General features: G+C 34.0%; 5 protein-coding genes across 9 annotated transcripts; 4 read left to right on the forward strand and 1 right to left on the reverse strand.

Moving 5' to 3' along the window:
- Positions 1-681: 681 nt before the first annotated feature.
- LOC118034349 (protein ABIL3) lies at positions 682-2640 on the forward strand. Of its 2 annotated transcripts, none has more exons than XM_035039635.2 (6): positions 682-856; positions 1370-1429; positions 1608-1740; positions 1903-1985; positions 2075-2225; positions 2459-2640. In XM_035039635.2, exons 3-6 carry the CDS (start codon positions 1633-1635, stop codon positions 2600-2602), a joined length of 486 nt encoding a protein of 161 aa, XP_034895526.2. In that variant the 5' UTR covers positions 682-856; positions 1370-1429; positions 1608-1632; the 3' UTR covers positions 2603-2640. The 2 variants fall into 2 exon arrangements, with proteins under 2 accessions (XP_034895526.2, XP_034895510.2); XM_035039619.2 differs by having other exon boundaries at positions 683-856; positions 1249-1429.
- An 8-nt stretch (positions 2641-2648) lies between these two features.
- On the forward strand, positions 2649-3784 carry LOC140954203 (protein ABIL2-like). The gene is made up of 5 exons (XM_073407966.1): positions 2649-2745; positions 2859-2898; positions 2990-3081; positions 3204-3301; positions 3464-3784. The coding sequence occupies exons 1-5, from the start codon at positions 2664-2666 to the stop codon at positions 3590-3592; spliced, it is 441 nt and encodes a 146-aa protein (XP_073264067.1). The 5' UTR covers positions 2649-2663; the 3' UTR covers positions 3593-3784.
- Positions 3785-5348: 1564 nt separating this feature from the next.
- Positions 5349-8789, forward strand: LOC118034384 (cyclin-dependent kinase E-1). Of its 4 annotated transcripts, none has more exons than XM_035039677.2 (2): positions 5349-5569; positions 6622-8789. In XM_035039677.2, the coding sequence occupies exon 2, from the start codon at positions 6758-6760 to the stop codon at positions 8165-8167; it is 1410 nt and encodes a 469-aa protein (XP_034895568.1). In that variant the 5' UTR covers positions 5349-5569; positions 6622-6757; the 3' UTR covers positions 8168-8789. The 4 variants fall into 4 exon arrangements, with proteins under 4 accessions (XP_034895568.1, XP_073263966.1, XP_034895559.1 ...); XM_073407865.1 differs by having other exon boundaries at positions 6626-8789; XM_035039668.2 differs by having other exon boundaries at positions 6645-8789.
- Positions 8790-13900: 5111 nt separating this feature from the next.
- LOC118034402 (protein NLP6) lies at positions 13901-18971 on the forward strand. The gene is made up of 5 exons (XM_035039685.2): positions 13901-14514; positions 15661-16232; positions 16408-16455; positions 16588-17515; positions 17668-18971. The coding sequence occupies exons 1-5, from the start codon at positions 14211-14213 to the stop codon at positions 18822-18824; spliced, it is 3009 nt and encodes a 1002-aa protein (XP_034895576.1). The 5' UTR covers positions 13901-14210; the 3' UTR covers positions 18825-18971.
- A 1077-nt stretch (positions 18972-20048) lies between these two features.
- On the reverse strand, positions 20049-21931 carry LOC118034411 (bidirectional sugar transporter SWEET7). Its single transcript, XM_035039692.2, has 5 exons — positions 21731-21931; positions 21511-21547; positions 20740-21118; positions 20433-20552; positions 20049-20355 (listed from the first exon to the last, which is right to left on the reverse strand). The coding sequence occupies exons 1-5, from the start codon at positions 21771-21773 to the stop codon at positions 20167-20169; spliced, it is 768 nt and encodes a 255-aa protein (XP_034895583.1). The 5' UTR covers positions 21774-21931; the 3' UTR covers positions 20049-20166.
- Between the last annotated feature and the right edge of the window lie 1502 nt (positions 21932-23433).

A 23433-nucleotide genomic window follows, 5' to 3' on the forward strand; every position in this document is an offset into this window, starting at 1 on the left:
ATTCCTGATTAAACGTTATTGGTGAGTTTGTTACTCGTTAGATATCACTGATTTTTATTTTTATGGTTAAGATTCATTGATCAGTCTCTCAAAAGGGTTGTTTTTGAGTCATAACTCTATGCCTAATAAGATATTTGATAATATAACAAATGTTGTTTTTCATATTCTTTTTATTTAAAAATGCATTAAAATATATTTTTTATTTTTTAAAATTTATTTTTAATATCAACATATAAAACAATAAAAAATATTAAAAAAATTAATTTTAAATAAAAATAAATAAATTCAATCTTAATTTCAAACAGACAGCCAGTGCCATGAGCATTTGCACGCTATACACCAAAACCATTTATGCTCATAATTTCCCTGATAAGGTGCCATTGACCTACTGGCTTGTGAGCTAAAAAAATCATAACCAAATCGGAGGAATCTTATTAAAAAAGAAATTTAATTTTGATGTATGAATTATGATAGTAACCAGTGGAAGGACGGGGTAGTTATAGTGATGTTTGAATACACTGAAACAACCAAATGGTTGACATGAGGCTTGTTCCTGCCAAAAAATAATAATAATAATAACCTAAGCTAACAGCAGATAAATATATCATTTTTTCTTTCCAGTAATAATCGTTCCCTCTTTTTTCTCTCACGACATAAATATTTGATATTTTTCTAAAACAATAATCTCCCAATCATCTTTTGTTTTTAGTTGAAAGGAAGTCAAGAGACTTTATATAGCGTGATGCCCTTTACTTCGTTTTTATTGTTTTTCAGTGCCTGGGTACACATCAGAAATAGTGAGTGGATTCGGGATTGAATTTCCAGTTCCAGATTAATTAACAACAAGGAAGACCAGGTTACCTCGCTGTCTCGTTCTCTTTGTGGTTTATGTTTTATGTTATCCATCCTGTCCTCTTTTCTGTTATTTTCCAATAATGTTTTTGAAAAAAACCCGATGTTTGAAGCTGTTTTTTTCCTTTCTGATAGAGAACATAAAGAACTTGAACTTACCTCTGTGATTATACCTGCTAAGTACTAGTGTTGGTAGGAACAGTAGGATTCAGTGAATGTCTTCTTTTTTAAAGATGACAGGGATCAATACCTAACTCGCAATATCAATATGGAGAGTTTTGGATTCTCTGACACGGCTTCAGTTCTTTGTCGTGTGTTTTATCTCAAGTTTTCTGATTTTAGAATCTCTTTAGTCCACTTTCTGTTCTCTGATAATTGGTTTGCAAGCTCAAACAGGAAAGAAGTGGTAGAAAACAAAGTTTTGAAGCTTTCAGTCAGATTGCTTTAGTTTCAGAATCATAGTCCTCAACTCAACTAAGCTATGTTCATCAGTTGATGAAGAGTTTTGTTTGCACAGATTCCAGGAGATCATTTAATCTCAGATTCTAAATTGTTGGTTTCTCCATTTGAGTACCAGGTAATCATTAGCTGGAAATATGTTTTTTGTGACTTAATTTCTATCTTTGTAACTATATGTGTACTTCGCTCTTGTTTAAGAGTCGAGGGCAGGTAGTGCTATGGTGGTGGTATTTTCTTGAAATAATTAGAGGTACCTATGTCTTAAATGTTGAAGTGGTTTTTGATTAATTTGGCAGCTAAAAAGAGCCAGGTTTCATTGTCATGGATAATAGCAAGACCTCATCCTCTTCAGCAAATGGTCCTCAAGAACCTTCCAATCATGATGAACTTTTCATGCAGCAGAGCTTGCTCTTTTCTGATACTCTCAAGGTACACTCGATCTTATAAAATCCTCTCATTAGTGGAGCCATGTTGCAGATCATGATTGCGTTTCTTTAGCTACAGAAAACTCCAACGGTTACTAGAAATTCAGAGATGATTGTAGAAGTAAATTACCTTAATTTTGATAATGAAGTTGTTTTCTTTGATTAGGACTTGAAGAACCTTAGGAAGCAGCTATTCTCCGCAGCCGATTATTTTGAATTGGCTTACTACAAAGAGGACCAAAAACAAATGTGAGTCAGTTTTACAATCCCTTTGTAAATGCCATGATTGTGACATGGTATGCTAATTACCCCCGGCCACCGGCTTTGTCTCAACGCAGAGTGGTTGAGACCTTGAAAGATTATGCCATCAAAGCCTTGGTCAGTACTGTTGACCACTTGGGTTCTGTAGCATACAAAGTTAACAAATTTTTAGATCAAGAGATTGGTGAAGTTTCAGCAATGGAGCTTCGTTTCTTTTGCACCGAACAGGTATCCTCCCTTCCGCCCTTCTCTTAGCCCTTCACCATACATTCTTGAATACAAGATTCATTTTCTGGTTTTTTTGGGACGGTGCTGAAACATTATCCCAACATGCTTGTGAAATCATTTATTATGAAATTATTTTGCCTTTCTGGGACAATTCACTTGTCTACACAGGAATTTTAATCATGTCAGACTGTCTAAGACTTCGATACCTGACCTTTTTCTGTGGCATGCCACAGAGACTGGAAGCATGCCAAGAATATATCAACCAAGGTGGCCTTTCACAACAGTCATTGGCAATAAAAACTCCAAAGCACCACAAGCGCTACATTTTTCCAGGCAAATATTTTACCTCTCCTATTCTCCTTTTGCATTTTCTCTAAATTTCCAATATTTCAAGATGTTTGTGACACTGAAATTTGCTGTTCAGTTGATGAGGAGAACATGGATGCACATAGCCATACTAAATCAAATTATCACAGTAGAAGCTTTAGTACTGAACACAACTTGCTTGATTTAAAAAATGGTATGCTACTTCCTCTCCTGATGTGCTTGAAATAAATCATCAAACACCAGACTTTTATGATCCAGAAAACCTCTTTCAAACTGATTATTTCTTTATGTGATTGTTGTGCCAAGCTGTTCAAGCAACAATCAAAGGAGCTCCTTCTTCCTTGAGGTAAACTTGATGATATTTTGTTATTACTATGCTCATCTTGCCATCCCAGTTTGGCCACGACATAGGATTTCAAGGTATAATTTTAATGCAGAGAAAGGCATTCTAAATCACAGTACTCTCCACAATTCTACTCAAGACAAGGAGCATTTACGATCACAAGGACTTCAACCAACAACAAACCTGGTTTGTGCGCATGAATTCTTTTTATTATTATTTTTATCTAGACAAAGTTGCAGTACACACAGCAGAGACTGGTCAGGAGAGTATGACTTTTTCTTATAATTTCTTCTCTCCGTTTTAATCAGAAAGAAGATCATCCTCTCCGCAACACTCTCCGCTCATACGTTCTGGATCTCTTCTCAAGAGACCAGTATCTTCAAATTATACTAATGCACGACGAAGGGTAAGCGCAACCATTACAAAGAATACGGGCTGTCAAAAACAAAATCATACACAACGAATAGTCATGACTTGAAATTAACTTGTTAAAATGCTGCTGCTTAAACCTGAATTCTGGAACTGAAATAAACACTGTTCTTTCACTAATTAATTTCATTTATTTCAGTATCCATCTGAGCCTCGGAGATCAGTTTCGTTGTCCATGTATTCGGAAAGAGACAAGACAAAAGATAGTGATCAGCAATATTCTGGCAAGAGCAAACGCCTGTTTAAGGCCTTGCTCCGCCTGCGCTAGTCTAGAAAGCAAGGCTCCCTGTATAAACATGTATTTGGATGAGATTTGAAACAGCAAAACAAATGGAGATCGTGCATGATAGGAAACTTCAAACAACAGAGAGACTATCTCTACTTTCTGGTTGATAATTTGTACTCTCTCTGTGTTTTAAGATTCAGTTGGAGATTTCAATATATGCCCCCTTATTCATAATTTAGATGCTATTTATATGATTAATAATCATCACCAACAGAATGAGTATAGCTTGGCTTTTTTTACTTTTTTTGGTTGGGATAAATTACCTAAGAGAGCCAAATTAGATCATTTACCCGCGGTGGGTAGAATCACTTTTTTTAAAAAAATGTTTTAATAAATATAAAGGCATTGTTAATGTATTTTGAACGAGAAAAAGAGTTTATACTGTGCAGGACTGATTCCAAGTAATATAATTGACTTGATAAATTTAAAAACAACATAGATATTTTAAAAAAATATATATAATTTGATAAAAAAAAATTTCAAGATAATATTTTTTTATATTGATAAAACAACATAATGGATTAACTCGGGTTAACATATAAATTTTACAATTCGGGTCATGAAACCTTGATAATCTCATAAAAGCAAATAAAAAAAAAACATATTGAAGCCTAATTTTTAATTAATCCAATATTAAAAAATAAAATTTTAAAAAAAAGTCCTTAATCAATACAAATTAAAATGTTAAATCCATATCACGAGACTATGATAACCACATAGAAAATAAATAATAAGAAATTATGAAACTTAATTTTTAATCAATCCAATGTTAAAAGAAAAAATTAAAGAAAAAAAAAGACTCGAGTCAACCTGGATTAACCCATCAAACCTTTAACTCAAGTTATATGACCAAGATAACCTCATAGAAAGTAAACTAAAATAAATTATGAAGCTTGATTTTCAATCAACCAAAAATATTGATGAAACTAAAAAAAAATCAATTATAAAAAAGAACCCAAAAAAATCTTGAGTTAACTAGATTAATCCGCAAAACTTGTGATCAATATCATAAGATTGAGAAAACCTTATCGAAAGCAAATCAAAATAAATTATACAACTCAATCCCCAATCTAACATTAAAAGATAAAACTAAAAAATTAAAATTTTTATGAGGGTTTACAATTTGGTTTAACTATTTTTTTTAAATTGTGATTAGTCTTTTATGATTTTTATAATTTCATAATACTAAGGGATTATTATAATTTATCTTCAATTCTTTTTCTTTAATTTTAGATGAATCCATTGTATTTACATGCTGTGTTTATATTAAGAACGAAATTCATATATACTTAATGACCACAATAAACCTCAAAGATAAATAAAAAAATGTATAAACTAAAAATAATGATCAAGGTAAAATATTTGAACATGCATGCATTTATCTTTTGATTCTTACTAGAATGATTTAACTTTCTGCTTTAAATCTTTAATTTAAATCTTTAAGTAGCATTCATAATATTTTTTTATGATTTATTAGTTTATATATTTTTTAATATATTTTATTAAGCATAAATATAATATTTTCATTAATCAGTGAATAAATTTCATGATATTAAAAAATACCCAACACCTTCTTCTAATGTGTTAGAAATTAAATAATATTCCTATATTATATATAATGTCTTGAGAATAAAAGAAAAAAAAAAAGAGAGATGAATACAGTGATGAAACATGTGCAATACTTATTTTTTCCCCTAAAAAAACAATTGGTTATTTATTTTCCTTTTCAAACAGTACCTTGCGTTCCAAATCAGCTAGCCCGAACTACACCTGAGCTCCCTGTATATAAAAAAAATCCCAACTCAAAACATAGGACATGGCATATTGATTTATGCGCTCAGTTTGTGTTTCAATAGCAAAAACGTGCTGCCTTTTTTGACGCTTTGAGGCCGCAATAAAGATCTGGGTTTTATTGAGCGGTAGTAAAGTTCTTGACTTGATCCATTTTCAGCTCGATAGGTGAGTTTTTTGGATTTTTTTTGTTGATTTGCTCAACTAGTTTTTTTTTTCTCTCATTTATGTTGATTTTTAGCTTTTTGTTGACCATTCAATATTGGCTGAGTTCTGGGCTTGGTTTGTGGGATTCAATTTTTGTGTTTTTAGCTATTGAGAGAGTGCTTTTTTTATGTTCTTCTGAGTATTATAACTAGTTAGGAACTGAAAAGTTAGTTTCTTTAATGGATTCGGTTTTAACGATTAGATTTTTTTTCCTGGAAGAGTCTGTTATTGTTAAATTGAAGACTTTAAAGCAGGCTGGTCTTGCCTGTTACGAAGATTCAAATTAGTGGGAATTTTGAATGGCAAATAATGCATGCATTATATGTTTAGCATGAAACTCAAAGGAATTGACGGGGCGCGGAAGCGGTGGAGCATGTGGTTTAATACGATACAATTCACATGCTCATTCAGTCACTGGAAAAAATGTGCAAAGTTACTTTGAAATTTAAGCCATTTCTATGGAAAAGAAGTTTGCATGCTTCTGGCAGCGCTTTGATGCTGTAACTGAAACCCTGAAAATCTCTGTTGTTGATGATCTTAGGTGTTTCAATGCCTTTGTTGATTATTGTTTGGTTGTTTTTCTGTTTTGGATATTGGTGTTTATAGTAGAAATGGAAGATTTGTATATATTTACATTACCTGGTGAGAGCATGTGTTATTATGTTGTCTTCAAGATTTTTGCTTGTGCTGTTTTGTTAAAAGGATAACGTTATTTCTTCTGTCATCTTGTTGTATCTTACTTTAATTCATAAGATTGAAATGAGATGCTGGGGTTTGTGAACATAGTGTTCCAAGTAGTTGTTGGATAGGGAGAGGTTTCACTGAGATTCGAACACCTTGCAGATGCCATATCGTTTTGAAATGTTATTTCCAGAAATCTCTTATTGAAGTAATCATTATGCTTCTGAACATGGAGCTGTACAGAAATTGTGAAACATTTTCAATATATCATCTATTCATATTTCCAAAGATTTCAGTTTCTTTTTCTTACCTTCTCAATAATTCCATGACAGTAAGCCCTTGCCTTTAACCTCAGGGAACCTGACACTATAAGCTGTTGCAGGAGACTGGTGCCCTTTGATTTTCAACCTCAGTGCCAATGTGGCAACCTAATTTGTAAGGACAGACAACCAAAGCTGTTTAGCAACCATGGGAGATGGCAATAATAGAAGCAGCAGCAACAATGAGAAGCCAGAGTGGCTGCAACAGTACAATCTTATTGGCAAGATTGGTGAAGGAACTTATGGTCTTGTGTTCCTTGCAAAAACCAAGTCTCCTGCAAATCGTGGAAAGTCCATTGCCATCAAGAAATTCAAGCAGTCCAAGGATGGTGATGGTGTCTCTCCCACTGCCATCCGTGAAATCATGCTGCTCAGGGAAATTACTCATGAGAATGTTGTGAAGCTTGTGAATGTGCACATTAATCATACTGATATGTCACTGTATCTGGCTTTTGATTATGCTGAACATGACCTTTATGAAATCATCAGGCATCACAGAGACAAGGGTAACAATTTGATCAACCAATACACTGTTAAATCATTGCTCTGGCAGTTACTCAATGGACTGAACTATCTGCACAGTAACTGGATCATACATAGAGATCTAAAGCCATCAAATATCTTAGTTATGGGTGAGGGAGAGGAACATGGGGTTGTCAAAATTGCTGATTTTGGACTTGCAAGGATATATCAAGCTCCCTTGAAGACATTGTTTGATAATGGTGTTGTGGTAACCATTTGGTATCGTGCACCTGAGTTGCTTCTTGGGGCTAAGCACTACACAAGTGCTATTGACATGTGGGCTGTTGGATGCATTTTTGCTGAACTTCTGACTTTGAAGCCACTTTTTCAAGGGGCAGAAGCCAAATCAACATCAAATCCTTTCCAGCTTGATCAACTTGACAAGATATTTAAGGTCCTAGGCCATCCTACACTGGAAAAATGGCCAACACTTGCAAGCCTTCCACATTGGCAGAATGATGTGCACCGTATCCAAGAGCACAAGTATGAGAATACTGGCCTACATAGTGTTGTACCTCTCTCTCCAAAAGGTGCTCCATTTGACCTTCTTTCTAAGATGCTAGAATATGATCCTCAAAAGCGTATAACTGCTGCACAAGCTCTAGAGCACGATTATTTTCGAAGCGAACCTCTCCCTGGACGGAATGCCCTGGTACCCTCTCAACCTGGAGAGAAAGTCATCAATTATCCTACACGTCCAGTAGATACAAATACAGATTTTGAAGGAACGACTAGCCTTCAACCTCCACAGCCAGTATCATCTGGAAATACAGTTTCTGGAGGCATACCAGGTGCTCATGGAGTTAACAACAGATCTGCACCACGACCAATGCCTGTGGGCCTGCAGAGAATGCAAGCTCAGGGCATGGCGGCTTATAATCTCGCATCTCAGGCAGGGATGGGTGGTGGAATGAATCCTGGTAACATCCCTATGCCACGCGGTGTTGCCCAGCCCCATCAGCAGCATCAATTGAGAAGGAAAGACCCTCCAGGAACGGGGACTGGATACCCTCCCCAACAAAAATCAAGACGCTAATTAGCAAATGGCATCTAGACAGACTAACAATTAACCTTTTTTTTTTTTTTTTTTTACATCTATGGAGCCCTACCTTGTCGCTGTTGATGAATGATCCTGTTGAGTGCATCCAAGACCACATCGAATTCAAGAAGGTTTTCCACTTGTCATGTATGGGACAATTATTGTAGGCTTTTTTCCCGTCGTCTTTGCTTGAGGCAAGTAATAGCTTCATTGCATTTCTCTTCGGGAGATTCTGAGTTTACACGTCCAAGTTGCAAGATAATCTTGAGAGGGGCATGTTCTAAAGGAGAAAGCAGTAGTTGTATTGTAGCGATTGTATTGTGTTACTTTTAAAGCAGAACACAGAAGTGTAGCATTGTTCAGTTCAAGACTACTAGCATCTCAGTCTTAAATGTGAATGTATTTCCACACGCGGTACAAGGGAGGTGATTCCCCTAGTTGATATTGAGATCTTACCAAAGTCAATTTCTGAAAGCTTTTACTATATTTGCTATTTGTTCAAGAATACTTCTTGTTGATACACATGAAGTTATATGCATTCCGTTTCTAAAATATGACATATCCATGTAACCCCTTGTGGGTTTGATTTGATTTGGTCATCTTCCTCGTGATTGACTTCTATTATCTTTTTCCACGTCTCCCCTGTTATGTTGATCTGCTTATTTTGCTTGCCACTTGACCAAAAATAAACGAAGTCTGTCTCTTCACGAATATGAAGAGAAACAGAGAGCCTGGGAAGGATTCTTCGAGCACAAAATTACTCCTCTGCAGATAGTTTAGGCCATTAAAGACTTAGATTATGTCCTTTCCAGCCCATAAGCAGCTCATCTCACTTACTTTCAGTGCGAGTAAATGATATCTGTCAATGCCATGGCTAATCTTCGGCCATCCTGAGAACCATGAGGCTTTCAGGCAATGTTACTAAAAGCTCTATCCAATTACAATGAAAGCACAATATAATCCCGTGAATTTGCCATCAAAATATGTTGACCCTCTAAAAGTACTAGAACGAGGTTATTGGAATATATTTTAGATGTTATATAATACTATCACTTTCTTTAATTGTTGAGCAGCTTTCTAGAGGATTCTTCATATTCTATTAATTAGTTTAGATGGGGAGCCTAACTAGCCTAGACCATTTAGCCAGCTTTTAGCTAAATTATTTTTATAATGGTGTGTATACCATGTTGCTTGTTGACCCTCGAGTATCGGAATACAGATGACATCAAATACTTCCTGTAATTATCAATAGGTTTTCAACATATTTTATTGCTTGTGAGTCAGATTAATTATTTTTTTTTATGTAAAAAAAGATACAAATATTGTTAATGTACTTTTTAGTAGAGAAAAAATAAATTAAACTATATAAAAATTAACTTAATAAACCTCGTTGACTTGGTAGGTTTAAAGAAATATATACAATCAATAAAAATATAATTTAACTAAAAAAATCAAGACGATATCAATTTTTAAATATTAAAATAATAATATATTAGATCGACTTGGATCAATTCGGGTTAACCTGTTAAATCTGCTATCTAAATCATGAGACCTTGATAACCCTATAAAAAAAATATTAAACCAAATTCACAATTAACCAAATGTTAAATCATAAAATTAAAAATAAGATTCAACTAAAAAAATAAACTAATTTAATCTGGATTAACTTGTTAAACCTAAATCATGAGACCGGGATAACCAAACAGATCAAAACAAATTATAAAGCTCAATTCTCAAACAGCTCAATGTAAAAAGATGAAATATTAAAAAAAAAAAAAACCACCTGAGTCGGCCGATCAAACCCGTAACTCAGGTCATGAAACCAGAAAAACCTTATAAAAACACAAATCAAAACGAATTATGAAGCATAATTATCAATCAATCTAATATTAAATGATAAAATTAAAAGGTAATCAACTAAAAAAACAAAAAAAAAAACTCAAGTCAACTGATATAACTTGTGACTCGATTCATAAAATTGTGATAACCCCATAGAAAGAAAAAAAAAAATAAAACTCAATTTTCAATCAGCATAATGTTAAAAGATTAAATTGAAAAAAAATAAAGGACAAAAAAATTATTTGAGTCAACTTGGATTAATTTGTCAAACTTGAGTCAAGAGACTAAGATAACTCCATAAAAAAAAAATTAAAAAAATATAAAATCTAATTCTCAATCAACTCAATGTTAAAATGATGAAGCTAAAAAAAAATTATTCAATTAAAAAAAAACTCGAGTCAACTTAATTAACCCGCAAAACTTGCAATCAAGATCATGAAACCACAATAACTTTATAGAAAGCAAATCAAAATAAATTGTATTAAAATCAACTAAAAAACACACTAAAATAATCATTTTAACCTCCCAATAACATTTTAATATTAAAAATAATTTTTAAATTCAAATCATATTAAGAAAATGAGTTTTTTTTATATATTTTATTTGAAAATTCTCAATTCTTGAAATAGTTAAATTAATAATGATTAAATTTAAAATTATTATGGATGAATTTGCTAACTTGTGGCAACGTGTCTAACCTTTTATAGTGGTATTTTTTGATATCATTAGATTTATCTTAGTAGAGGAGCAATCTTCTAAGATAACAGGGCGTCGGAGACAAATTCAGCTACAATAACTTTTTTTTTTTTTTTTCCTCTCTTTCTTCTTCTCAATTTCTAGGTCAACTTAATAAATTGTCTAGTAGAATGCATGTAACGCAAGGGCTCGGGCTCAACTTTCAGCCAGTTATGAAGTAAAAAATTTAGATTTCGAATAATAAAATTAACTCGTTTGAAAGGATAAAAAAAAAAGACCTTTCAAGGAGATATGGAACACAAAATCCACCGCCCTTCGCTCGCCAAGGAATTTAGATTCCATCTCGTGGATAGATTCCTTGGGCGGTGGTCATCATTCTTTCAAAAATTAAAGCATCTTGTTGACAACAATCGATAATGGTGCTTTTTGAGAAGAGAAATAAAATCATGAGTGGGGAAACTGCAAAGTTTTGTGGACGTGTATTTGATATATATTGTACAACAAAATATTAATTACATATGTTTAAGAAGAGAATTATCATTTTATCTTAAATTTATGGGAGATTTTCCCTTCCTTTAATCCAAAATGAGACCACAAACAAAAGACTTTTCGAAAGGGAAAAGGGATTATCTCCTGTTTTATACTTTTTTTTTTTTTTTTTTTTTTGCATTGGTGCTGGAGGAATTGAGAATGTGTTCCACTTTCATGTACTTTTCTTCCTCATTTATTGTCCTCAGGCACTCCAAATTAAGGGCTTGTTCATACTGTCATTGTCTCCAGACCAGAAAAATATGCAAACAAACAGATGCAAGTGGGAGTGGTGGGCTCAACATTTGCCCACTGAAGTTTTGTAAATTTGCTGTCATTTACACACAGAAGAAACGCATCAATACCACACAATGCTTTTTGTCTTCTTTTTCTCTCCTACGTTAATCATCCTTGATGATTAAGTACAGGCTAATATTAACTCGCCTCTTTTTGACCAATTAGATGCCGTAAACGTGCTGGCTTTATGGACCTTCATGATTGCTACTTGTGAATGATAATGTCTTCATGATCTTCTTTATAATTAGGGTTTAACTTTCTTGGCTGAGATTACCGGGGGAGGGAGGGAGGGAGGTGGGCCTCGCCGGGCCGGGCCAGTAAACACCTTGCTCGTGTCATCTCATGTAGAAAAAACATAGGTGGCTATCTCGAAATGCTACATGCAGAATTGATTGGTGTGGAAACCCCCACGTGGAAATTGAAGAACCTTCTCTGCGAGAACCACACGTCCGCCCATCATATTATCGAAGGGCAACAGCCATACAGCCGTACAGCCCTGCAGAATCAAATTTCAAAAGGGATACGTTTACGTTCAGTGATTGAGATGTTTTTCAAGCTACTTGAGTGTCGGGACTCGTCTGGCACCCGCATGAATTTTAAAAATATTTTTATATATATATTTTTAAGTTGTTTTTAATATATTAATATAAAAAATATTTTTTAAAAAATAAAAAATATTTTTAATATAATTACAAGAGAGATCCATGGGAGAGAAAGAAATTAAGAAAAAAAAGAGACAGAAATCAATCCATGAATGGATGGTAGGGGAAGAAGAGGAAAAGGAAAAAAAAAAAAAAAAACCTCGAGAGATATTAATTAGATACGCATCTAGCCTGTCTGCTTGGCTCCTATCCATCATTTGAAGCTCTGAGGCTTCCAAGGCTGGAACTTGATAAGATCGTTAATGGCGGCCCCATCATGTCCATGCAACTCGTTTCCATCGACTCAATCCAAATAAACAGCTTGCTATAATTTTAGTTCGGGATTTCTTATTGCTCTACTCAAAAACTTCGGAACACCCAACATATTTTTGTAATATTTTTCTTGTATTTGCTACAGAAAGGTATTTATTTTTCTTGCAGAATACCTAATTATAAACTCCCTTCATGTTATTTATAAAACAAATCAGGATTAAATATTATATTCTTAACCTTTTTTTTTTTTTTGGAATGTTTCTTAGACTTCGGAATACACATTATATAAGGGTAGCCCTCCTCCATTACATGATATATAGCTAAACAAAATATTTGGGTTGTATTTACTTTCATTTTATTTTATTTTTGCTTCCTTCTCTAGTTTTCTTATTTATTCTAAAATTGATTTTTCTATGAAAAATTGAGAAAATAATTTTATTAAATACAAAATATTTAAAGTAGAAAACAAGACCCTTACTGAAGTACTTAAATTAAAAATGTTAAAAGAAATAATCATAAAATGTTAGAAGCTAAACCAAATAAAACTCTTATTTTTATGGTGAAGCATTTGAAAAACAGTCATTTTGATGTTTTTAAATTTTTTAGAAAAACAAAATTAGAAAATACAAAACAAAAAAACTATACTAATTTTGTTCTAAATTAGTAACACATTATCTTTAATTTTATGTTTTGTTAAAAACATTTGAAAAAAGAGAAAACTTTACACAAGTAAACACAACCTTAAATACTCATAAAAAAATGTTTTAAGTTTTACGTGAATGGAGGGAGATAAAGTACAAAAAATAGATATGAACTACTCATATAATCCACGCTATTATTACTTTTTTAGTAAAAAAAAAAGAAAGAAAATCGTTGTGTTCTTAATTATTTAAGAAAAAAAATTATAAATACTATACACATATCTAATTAAATAAATTGTTAATTTACACCTTGTTATGGGTTGTAATTTTGTTATTAGAAAAATGAGAATGCATGTTTTTTTAACATTTTATTTGATAAAAAATAATAATTATAATTTGAGAAGCTCACATATGTATTTAATTAAATCAACCAAAAACCACTTGCAAAAAAAATATATTGGAGTACTAATTTGACCTCCTTTATTATTGGCAAACACTTATAGTAATGAAATTATATAAAATAATAAGATAATTGTCCGGTAAAAATAAAATAAAGATAAGATTGTTATCAAAAGCCAAGATTTTTATCTAATACAAATATATTTTTTATTGTAAAGTTTATCTTTTACCACAAAAAAATTATTTTATAGTGAAAATAAAATTAATTTATATAAATAATAATAATGAAAGATGAAATTATGCGTACCACGTTCAAAATACAACAAAATTAGAAACTTATGCAGAAATCATTTTAATTAATTCAATTAACCATAGCTGATAGGGTCAAATGGATACGAATGCGGCGACTTGGATGGTTTTGGTGTGGTTAGTAGGGTGAATTAGAGAATCGTCGTTCCATATATATTATCTTCCATTTCCTAAGCAACTAGCACGAAGCACAATTGATGGATTCCATGGAATCACACACACAAACATTATCCTGCAAAAAAAAAATCGTCTTTTGACCCCACTTACTTTCTCTCTCTCTCCCCCCGACGAAAAAAAAGGAAAATACATCATCATCCATAACATATCTTCCCATGACACAACAACAAAGACATGGTAAAAGCATTGTTTCTTTGAATATAATCTACTCACAATCTTAAGAAACGAAACAAAACAAAAATGCAAAAACCAATAGAAGGTCGAGGAGTAGGAGGAGGTGGAGGTGAGCCAGAAGGAATGAAGTCAATGGAGTTGGATCTTGATCTCGCTAACTCTTGGCCTTTAGATCAGATCTCTTTTATTTCCTCAAACCCCATGTCTCCTTTTCTTATTTCTACTTCTACTGAACAGCCTTGTTCTCCTCTTTGGGCTTTCTCTGATGCCGTTGATGATAGACTTGCTGCTACTGCTTCTGGTCAGGCTTCCCCTGCTCTCGCTGCTGCTGCCTCCTGCCGCTTGTCTGATTATCCTATCTTAGTCACATGTTAGTCACGTGTTTTGCTTAATTTTCTTTTCTTTCCTGTTTTTTTTTGCTTGAACTTTGGTGTTTTGTACGTGAATGAATGAAGAGTATTAAATGCTACAGTTGCTTTCTTTGGCTGAGAAGATGTGAAAAAGTTGTAATTTTTGCTTTCTTTTGTTGGGTTTTGTGCTAGAAATGATTTGACTTTTTCCTCTTACTTTCTCAGATTGAAAAGTTTGTGACTGTGTGTGTGGTGGTGAATGTGTGGAGAGAGAGAGAGAGAGAGAGAGTTGATATTGGGTTTTCTTTTCTGTTTTGAAGTTTTATTGCCTTTCTTTTGGTCATGTTTGGCGCTTGTGATTGGTTAATTTGAGCTTTTTTGATTTGATCATGTAGTATTTATTTTGTTTTGCTGACTGTATTGAGGTATTGAAAACTCATTGGTGTTTGAATTTGATTAGAATTTTCTCAAGGCAATCTCTATCACAGAAATTGGAACTCTGGGAACATGATTCTACAAAAGCCAACACTTAAAGCAATAGAAATGAAACATAAACATGATCTCCAGTGTTTTGGAAGACGAGAAAGCCAAAAACTAAGAAGAACGAAAAAGTGATGCCATTAATTTGTTTCTGTTTTGATGGCCTTAATTTTGTCTTCCCTCAAATGGATAATATTAGTTAATACCCAAATTCAGTACTGTCTTCAATTTGGAGACTTAATTCAAGTTTAGTGTTCTTTTCACTATCTTCTTGACAAAATTTCTATCCTTCAAAGTTTGTGATCGTACTGAGGATTTTGCTAGTCTAAAGTAGCTTTCGGTATTGTGGTAGCGGTTTTTTAATGTGTTTTTTGCTTTGAAATACATTAAAATAATGTTTTGTTTTTTTTTAAAAAATTATTTTTAACATCATTACATCAAAACGATCTTATAATATGAAAAGATTAATTTTAAGCAAAAATAAATTTAAAATTTTTGTGAAACACTATTTGGGCTGTGTTCCTAAACGGCAAGTAGGTTGCTCTTGCTCTTGCACCAGTTAACTGCATCATTTAGTTTTTGGTAGTTTATCTTCTCTATATAGCACTACAACTCATTAAGCACTCTCTGGATGGTGATCATTTGTTTCTTTTTTCTTTTCCAACTTGGAAATTTGCTAAATGCAGGTAATCCAAATTTGATAACCGAAAGCCAAGGGGAAAATGATGATAACAGTAAACTTCCTTCTCCATTTTTGGGATTGATGCCTATTGACAACCCAGATGGTTATTGTATGATTAAAGAGAGAATGACACAGGCCCTAAGATATTTCAAAGAATCAACTGAACAACATGTTCTAGCTCAGGTTTGGGCACCTGTGAAGAATGGGGGTCAACATGTATTGACAACTTCAGGGCAACCCTTTGTTCTGGACCCTCATAGTAATGGACTTCATCAGTATAGGATGGTCTCTCTCATGTATATGTTCTCTGTGGACGGCGAGAGTGACAGAGAACTTGGGCTTCCTGGCCGTGTTTTCAGACAAAAGTCTCCAGAATGGACTCCAAATGTTCAGTATTACTCCAGCAAGGAGTATTCACGGCTTGATCATGCTCTGCGCTACAATGTCCGAGGAACATTGGCTTTGCCGGTCTTTGAACCTTCTGGACAGTCTTGTGTTGGTGTTCTTGAACTTATTATGAATTCACAGAAGATCAACTATGCACCTGAGGTTGATAAAGTGTGCAAGGCACTTGAGGTTGGGTTTCATCTCCCCTCGATATGCACTTTAATCACATGTTATTTCCTTTCCTAATTGAGCTTGGTGCTATCCTTTAATTTTTAGTTGGATTTCCTTTGGAAAACTTGGATATATAATTGGCAAATAATACATATTGAGATTCCCCAGTCACATAATTTCAGTTATTCTGCAGGCAGTAAATTTAAAAAGTTCAGAGATATTGGATCCTCCAAGCATACAGGTGAGCTGTAATGATATATTTTATGTGAAATCTGGTATTGTTGGGAGAACAACCAGATAAAACTTGTGCTCTTCTTTCATTTCTTGATCCTCTATTCTCACAGACGTATACTTGGCACTGCTTTTAAACCAGATTTGTAATGAAGGTCGCCAAAATGCACTGTCTGAAATCTTGGAGATATTGACAATGGTGTGTGAAACTCATAAATTGCCCTTGGCTCAGACATGGGTTCCATGCATACATCGTAGTGTCTTGACGTATGGTGGTGGTCTGAAGAAGAGTTGTACCAGCTTTGATGGCAATTGCAATGGCCAAGTCTGTATGTCCACTACTGATGTGGCATTCTATGTAGTGGATGCTCACATGTGGGGTTTTCGGGAGGCCTGTCTTGAGCATCACTTACAAAAGGGTCAGGGTGTTGCTGGGAGGGCGTTTTTGTCCCAGAACTCATGCTTCTGCCCAGATATCACCCAGTTCTGCAAGACTGAGTATCCTCTAGTACATTATGCACGGATGTTTGGATTAACCAGCTGTTTTGCAATCTTCTTGCGGAGCAGTTATACTGGAGATGATGATTATATTCTTGAATTTTTTCTGCCCCCTAGCATCACAGACAGTCACGAACAGAAGACATTTTTAGGCTCCATATTGGCAACAATGAAGCAGGATTTCCAGAGTCTTAAGGTTGCTTCAGGGATGGACCTTGAAGATGAAGGATTTGTAGAGATGATTGAAGCCACTGCTAATGGGAGACTTGAATGCATTCAGATACCCCAACCTACAAAATCTCCCCCTGGTGATAATATGTTGCCAAATGAAGGACACATTGGGCAAATTGATTCAGAAAAGAACAATTTAATGTTTGACTTGGATGTCATACAAAATGGAGGCAGTGCTGTTCAAGCTGACAGAAAACAAACTCCTCCATCTCATCCAGAGAAGAAAGAGACAAAAAAGCCAACAGAGAGGAAACGTGGAAAGGCAGAGAAAACAATTAGTCTAGAGGTTCTCCAACAATATTTTGCTGGAAGTCTGAAAGATGCTGCAAAGAGACTTGGTGGTATGATTACACACTTAAAAATTGTTGCTTGCAATTTTCTCTTGTCATTGCAAAGATGCTGATTTCTTTCTTTATAAATGCTGTTTAATGTTGTGATATAGGATGTTATAAATGGATTTTTCTTAGACAATTTCTTGTGTCACACTTTACAGTTTGCCCTACTACGATGAAGCGCATTTGCAGGCAGCATGGGATCTCCCGCTGGCCATCTCGCAAGATCAACAAGGTTAATCGTTCCCTGTCTAAGCTAAAGGGGGTAATTGAATCAGTCCAAGGCACTGAAGGAGCATTTGATTTAACTCCTCTTACTCTTACTACAAGTCCACTTCGTGTTGCTGATGGCACCATCTCTTGGCCTTCCAATTTGAATGGTAGCAATCAACAGAACTCACCAAACTCTAAACCCCCTGAATATCATGGCAACAGGAATGGATCACCTACCTGTAGAAAACCAGGAAGTGATGGGCAGGCTGGTTTTGAAGATCAATTGCTAGGATATAGAATATTGAGTCGAGAGAAACTAAATGTGCAAAACAGGTTTTCACCAGAGTTAGGTCGAGGCTCAAACAGATCCCAAAAAAGGAGTGGCTCAAGGGATGGGAGTGCAGGGACTCCTACTTCTCATGGCTCATGCCAAGGTAGCCCAGAAAATGAAAGTGCACCTGTAAAGGACCCATCTGTTTCTCCTGTCCATGAGCGATGTATTAAAGCTGGGGTATCACCTGAGCTGGCTCTTCAACAAACCAAGGAACAAAATCTGTCAACTGCATACTCAATACCTGATGCTCTTGTTGCAACAGAAGCCCAGGAACCGTTTCGTGGGATGCTAATAGAGGATGCGGGGAGCTCAAAAGATTTGAGAAACCTTTGTCCTGCTGTGGCAGATGCTATTGTGGATGAACGAGTTCCAGAATCTAGTTGGACAGATCCTCCATGTTTCAATATGCTTCCCACACAAATGTTTGCTGCTCCTTTGCATGCAATTCCTCAGGCGACAACCAGCCAAGAAATGAAGAGTGTAACCATAAAGGCAACATACAGGGAAGACGTAATAAGGTTTCGAATTTCTCTGAGTTCTGGGATTGTGGAGTTGAAAGAGGAAGTGGCCAAGAGGCTGAAGTTGGAGGTGGGTACTTTTGACATCAAGTATCTGGATGATGATCATGAGTGGGTTCTGATAGCTTGTGATGCTGACTTGCTGGAGTGCATGGATGTTTCAAGATCATCAAGCAGTAATATAATCAGGCTCTCAGTTCATGATGCAAATGCCAATCTTGGGAGCTCCTGTGAGAGCACTGGGGAGTTATGATTAGGCTGTCTTTGTAAATATGGAAAAATTTTGAGCACAATTATTAGATTACTAGGCAAACGAAGCTGTAGAATTTTGGTTCAGAGAAGTTGACTGGATTCTAAGAAATTTTCCTTCGAGTTATAGAGATCCACTTCTTTAGATTTATACACTGCCAGGGTGACTGAAATGACTATATTTGATTTCATATATCCCTTTCATGCGGAGGGTTCTCATATATTAAAAGCCTAGTTTGTTTCTTTCAAGGAGTTCGGTGGAAGACCCAAACATTTCCAAGCCAATAGGTTGCTTAGTGGAAAGACTGCTGGAACCATTTATGGTTTGCTGATATATATATATAGGCGTTGGAGTGCACTAGACAAGTCACATCGTTATTAAATAAATTAAGTGATAAATAAATGGAATTCAACTTTTTAGTATAATGCATGGAATGATATCTTTATAATGAAAGATTATAAAGTATAAAAGGTAAGCTACCTCACCTTAATCCTCAAAATTTATAGCATAAATAATAAAATAAGGATAATATGATATATTATTTATTTAAAATCTAACCTAAATTGATAATTTGATCCATGACACGAGTAATTCGAAAGCCTAACACTTTGAGTTTATCACCATGTACAAAATGACTAAATTATTAAAATTACATTGAGTTTATTACTTTATAAAATAATTAGTTTTTGAAGATCATTTTGAGTTAATCATTATAAAATAAAATGATTTTTCAAATTATTTTAAAATTATCACTTTATAAAATAACAATATATTTTAAAATCCTCTTTGAAAATGACTAAAATCTAAAAAATTATCTCAAGTTTTTCACTTTGTAAAATTATTATTTTTTCACAATCACACGAAGTTCATCACTCTATAAAATAATATATTTTTAAAATCACTTCTAATTTATCATGCTATTTGATTCTAGCGTTTTTCAATTGATTCTAGTGATTTCAAATCTTGATATATTAATTTCCTGTTTTTTAATAACTTTTCGGTTTAGTCTTAAATTTTATCTAACTTGAGGTTAGTGAAGGACGAGAAAAGAAGGAAAAGGAAAAGAAAAGAGATAGTTAGCCAATTAATGTATTGTTATCATTTTTATAAATCAAGTCATGAATTTAATAATTAATTTGGGTTAATTTAATATATCATTTTCTTGATATAAAAGAAGAAGATATCACTGTGAACTCCGGTCAGCTTCATTCTTAATTAGATAAATAGCATCACCTAAAAAACCATATTTTTTAAAGCATATGCTTCTTGGTTTATTTTAGTAGATAGACGCATTTATTTTTCCTTGCACAATCAGAGCGCGGATAGCTAGCTAGTTTCTTCTCTTTCAGCCCTCTGAACCGTGGCCATTCCGAGAGGAATTTGTCTTCCTCGAGCTTCCATTGACAACCACCTCTGATAAGCCCACGTCACCCTTGGCCTGCCTTGCTGCTATCTGTCTTTGTGTGGATCTGTAGTACACAGCATATAGGATCAATTGGGCCACTGCAAATAATGCGCCCGTTCCATTGGGAGCCTGAAAAACAAACCATCGGACTGTTAATTTAGAACACACACAGAGGGAGGAGGGACGGCGGCGGGAGAGATGATTACCAGAATGAAGGGGTCAAATTTGATAAAAGCATAAGCAGACCAGGCAACACCATTGGCAAAGGAAGCAAGGGAGACGTAAAATGGCATGTACTCCACACTTTTTGTAGTAATCACGATTTTCTGCATGATTAAAACAATCCTATCAGTCAACTGAACAAATTATGTTTAGCCCAGAATTAAGCTCACAATTTCTCCTAATCTAGCTAGTAACCTCCGTTATGAAAATCAGCACACACATGAAATTAAAAAGATAGAGCAATCAAGATTTAAGGAATTGACTGAAATTTGCATGATTTAGGAGACTAACCATGACTGATAAAGGTGAAGCATACATCATGGTGTTAAAAACTATGGCAACAATTCCAACAATGGCAGTTCTCTTCTTGGTGGTATGGACTAGAGTTAGGACCAGAGTGGCGAGGAGAGCGATGGATACAACCTCAGCAAGCACAATTTGGAGCACCTTAAACCTCCTTTTCTTGTCTGAGTAAATAAGAAAAAGGAGAAGGTAGACCGTCTCAATAGCAACCCCTGTTCCATTTATGGTCCAAACCAAGGTGCTGTTGGGGTGCACAATGGGTAGTCCGTATAAGACCCAAACCATGCAGTTGATCAAGGTTGCAAGGTATGGGGCTGGTGAGAATTGCTCCACTGATTTCTTTCTCCATATCTGTGCAAAAGTTGGCCTGAGAAAGTCAATAAAAGAAAACGTAAGTTTTTAAATTAATACTCGAACCATGCAAGTTTTACATTTTACTTCCTAAAGAAGGTTCAGCAAATCAAGTGTTTTTAATTTATTTTTGAAAACAAAAACAATAAGAAAAGAAAATGCATATGTAATTTGGTCCCATATATATATATATATAATTAAAAAAAAAATGGGGCGACTTTATAATTCACATAAGTTGGTTTAAATATTATCAAATAGACAAAGCATGCTATAGAATGTATTAAACTGAGAAAGAAAATTGATGCAAGGATAAAGTAATAATCAGATTAAACATGCATACAAGGTTTATAAAATATCCACGCAGTTCAAGAGACTGTGTGCTCAAGAACCATTCGCAGTAGTACTTACACTGGTGACAAGAACAGGAGAAGTGAGATGACATTTCCTACAAGATAAGCAAACAAATCCCACGTCATTACAGAAAAATTATAAGAAACCCAAAAGCATTCTCCTCTTCTCTAATACACAGACAAGAAACCCAAAAATCCCTCAGAATGTTAATGGAGCTTAAAGAAACTAATTAGAACATCATTTTTATATAATTAAGAAACTAAATAAACCTTCTTACCTATGATGCCAACCACAGTTCTAACAAGGTCTGCAGAAACCATGATTCTGAGATGTGAGGCTCTAAACTAAAATGAAGAAATGTAATTCCTTATATTGAAGATGTTTTGATGTGAAGAGAATATAGATAAAGAGTCTCATAAGCAAGGGAGATGAATTAAGGAAGGTATTCGGTGAGTGCGTGTCTTGCAAGCTTAAATTTGGCACCTAAATCCAGAAGAAGGGGTTACATGCATTGCAGGAATTGGCTCGTGCAATTCGCACTAACACGTGTATCAGTGTATCTTAACTCGCTTCCTGTATTTTAAGAAACTAATAAAGTAGTCCTTTTGTTTCTAAGAATCTCATACTTAATCCTTTTTTACTTTTCGTCCATTTGTATCTTTAGGATGGGACAAGTTTGAAAATAGAAAAGAATTATCATAAAAATAATTGTCATGAATTTTTTTAAAAAAAAAAACTATGTTTTCAATGAAGTCTAATCATTTTTTTATTTTATTTGTGTGATAAGATAGATAAATAAAAATTAAGACAATAAAAAGAAAGAATATAAGGGATGAAAAAGGAGGAAAGAAAGAAAAAAGGGTCTAAGGAATTAAAAAACTATATAATGGCCTGGGAGATCATGCAAAAAAAAAAAAAAAACTAAATAGGATAATTGATTAGAAAAATCCTAAAGAGATCCTAGTTTAAGATGCAAATAAGGAAATAATATAAAGTTCTATTATTGTTCTAGTTTACTTTTGTTCCATGTATTTTCAAAAATAAAATTTTTTTAAAAAAATATGTTTTCAATGAAGTTTAATCGTTTTTTTATTTTATTTTGTGTGATAAGATAGATAAATAAAAATTAAAATAATAAAAAGAAAGATAACAAAATATAAGGGATGGAAAAAGAGGAAAGAAAGAAAAAAGGTCTAAGGAACCAAAAAACTATATAAGGGGAGATCATGCAAAAAAAAAAAGGAGGAGAATTAAGCAAAATTAGAAAAATCCTAAAGAGATCCTAGTTTAAGAAGAAAATAAGGAAATAATATAAAGTTCTATTATTTTTCTAGTTTTGTTTTGTTCCATGTATTTAAAAAAATATAAATTTTTTTTCAAAAAATATGTTTTCAATAAAGTTCAATTATTTTTTTATTTTATTTTGTGAGATAAGATAGATAAGTAAAAATTAAAATAATAATACGAATTAATGGGTAGATGAAACAAACGGGGTATAGTAATATCATGGTTTGTGGAGATAAAATAATTATTGGGTATTCCAACTTCCAAGAACGCACTCCTTCAACTCCTATATTAACTATTCATTGACCCCCGTCGCCTCTAGCATATCTGATACTCATAATTGCTCCTTGGAAGGTGGGTCATGGCGAGGTCTTCAAGTGCACATGCATCCATCTCGTTTTTGCTTTCCTCGTCAATTTATTGCTATCTGATCTTCTTCTTCTTCTTCTTCTTTTATGGAGGATTTGGTGTCATTAATTCCTCGAAGAAAAGATTTGCTGTGATGTAATTATAAGACGCCATTGTTCTTTGATGTGGTTAGCTTATCTATACATTTCAAGAAAAAAGAAGAAGCAAAGAGCTCAAAAGTATCACCATGTGCTGGCTTCGTAGCAGCTAGTTTTAGTGTCAAAATGGATGGTGATGGAATTCTATTACTAAATAACTCCAAATCAAATTCATTATTTCAACGCTCAT

Source organism: Populus alba, chromosome 3 (assembly GCF_005239225.2).
Source record: "Populus alba chromosome 3, ASM523922v2, whole genome shotgun sequence".
In the NCBI taxonomy this organism is placed as follows: domain Eukaryota; kingdom Viridiplantae; phylum Streptophyta; class Magnoliopsida; order Malpighiales; family Salicaceae; genus Populus; species Populus alba.